The sequence below is a fragment of the Phytophthora infestans genome, genomic scaffold (genome assembly GCF_000142945.1).
Source record: "Phytophthora infestans T30-4 supercont1.33 genomic scaffold, whole genome shotgun sequence".
Lineage (NCBI taxonomy): Eukaryota > Oomycota > Peronosporomycetes > Peronosporales > Peronosporaceae > Phytophthora > Phytophthora infestans.
The window spans coordinates 1,438,938-1,440,555 of NW_003303726.1; the positions used below are offsets into that span (position 1 = coordinate 1,438,938).

Here is a 1,618-nt window from a genome sequence, read left to right on the forward strand (position 1 = left end):
TTTGTTTACGATTTACACCGTTTCAGGTCCGTTCTCCCCAGAGGACGGATTCAATACAGCCACCTCCCGGCCGACCTGTGCATAGGCCTCAGTTCAAATTAACCACTAGCAGTATTAAAAAAAAACCACTGCGCCTTTTTTTCTTGTACCACTTAGGTACGAATCAACTTTTGTCGATTTTTAGCTTGTTGTATTGGATCCGTCCTCTGGGGGGACGGACCTGAAATGGTGTACATTAAAAGGCTGAGGTCGCAAATAGCTAACCATACTTGTTCGGGTAAGGATTGACCGCAACCATGGGGGATATGGCTAGCCAAAAGATTGCCTTACTGGGTACGGGTACTGATTTCAGGGCCCGGCTGGTTCTGGTTGGCCGAGTTCACCAGAGAATGGGTATTTGGATTTCTTTTTTTGCATGTTTTCCTTTGTCAAGCGTTTTGGTCACAACTCGCGCCCCTCGCACCTTTAAATGAGATAAGATTGCGTACTAGCTTATTTTGAGCAGAATTATTACACAAGAAAATGTTTTTTGCATTCTGTAAGCAGTTCGGTTAATCGATCGTTAGTTTGTATTGCATAACGGGTTATCGCCCATTCGTTTTTCCTGGTTTATCGCGTTTATTGGTATCGCTGGATGGGTTCTGGAGACCATAACAGACCAGCTAACCGTCTCATGCCTGCCAGCATTGTGTGTGTGAGGTTGAAGATGAGCCCCTTAATGGACTAAGTCCACTAACATGTTAGCTAGCTACACACGAGCAAAAAAGGAATCTAAAAAATACTGTTAGTGAATGTGCAAAATTTAAAAGCAGACCGATCGTATCAGTGGATTTTATGAATTCGGAGTCGCGTGGCGAACTTGAGATCGATACGAATACACATCTAGCTTGTTCTTCGTGTACTTGACAGGGGCTCGTTCTACTTATGATAAGTAGATAAGATCCGGCTTCTTCTTCTTGTTCTTTTTGGCCAAATAGTTGAGGTACTGTTGGTACTTTTCGTACCTACGGGTTTGCATGAGCTGCTGGAGAACGCCGGCCGATTTTTCAGCGAGTGCAATTTTGTCAGTAATGCCCAACTTCTTAGCATAGCCGGCAGCACTCATTCCATCCTCCCACATTGTCTTCATCGCTGCTTTATCTAGACCCCTCTCCTCATCAGCATTGTAGTCATCTACCAGAACAGGGGTGTCATGAGACCGCAAATGACGCTGACTTGGCTCTCCGGGTGGAGACAGCATCGCAGGCTTTGAGTTCACGAGCGCGTTGCTAGGAACAAGGAGAGTCGCCACCGTGACCGTGAGTGCGTAAGAAATGCGCATGGATATATTGTGGCTTGAAAGAGGGAGAGCAAATTCCAAAGTGGGAGCCTGAATTTCAATGCAAAAGACGGAGCGAGGGCACCCGGAGGGGCTGTCGGACAAAACGACACTCTACAACATTAGCAGATTTGTCTATGTACAGTCTGAAGCGGCGCTGTTGTCCCGTAATCGTACGGTGACGACATAAATATATTTTTGTCTATGTACAGTACCAGTGTATTGTACAGTACATGTATTGTGCTTTGCAGATATTGATTGGTGCATATATTAATAGTATATGATTTTTTGCAAGAAATT

At 44.9% G+C, this 1,618-nt stretch overlaps 1 protein-coding gene across 1 annotated transcript; it reads right to left on the reverse strand.

Annotated features, from left to right (window-relative positions):
• Nucleotides 1-922: 922 nt before the first annotated feature.
• PITG_14986 (secreted RxLR effector peptide protein, putative) lies at nt 923-1,321 on the reverse strand (the record flags this gene model as incomplete). The annotated part of the gene is made up of 1 exon (XM_002899105.1): nt 923-1,321. One exon carries the CDS (start codon nt 1,319-1,321, stop codon nt 923-925), a length of 399 nt encoding a protein of 132 aa, XP_002899151.1.
• Between the last annotated feature and the right edge of the window lie 297 nt (nt 1,322-1,618).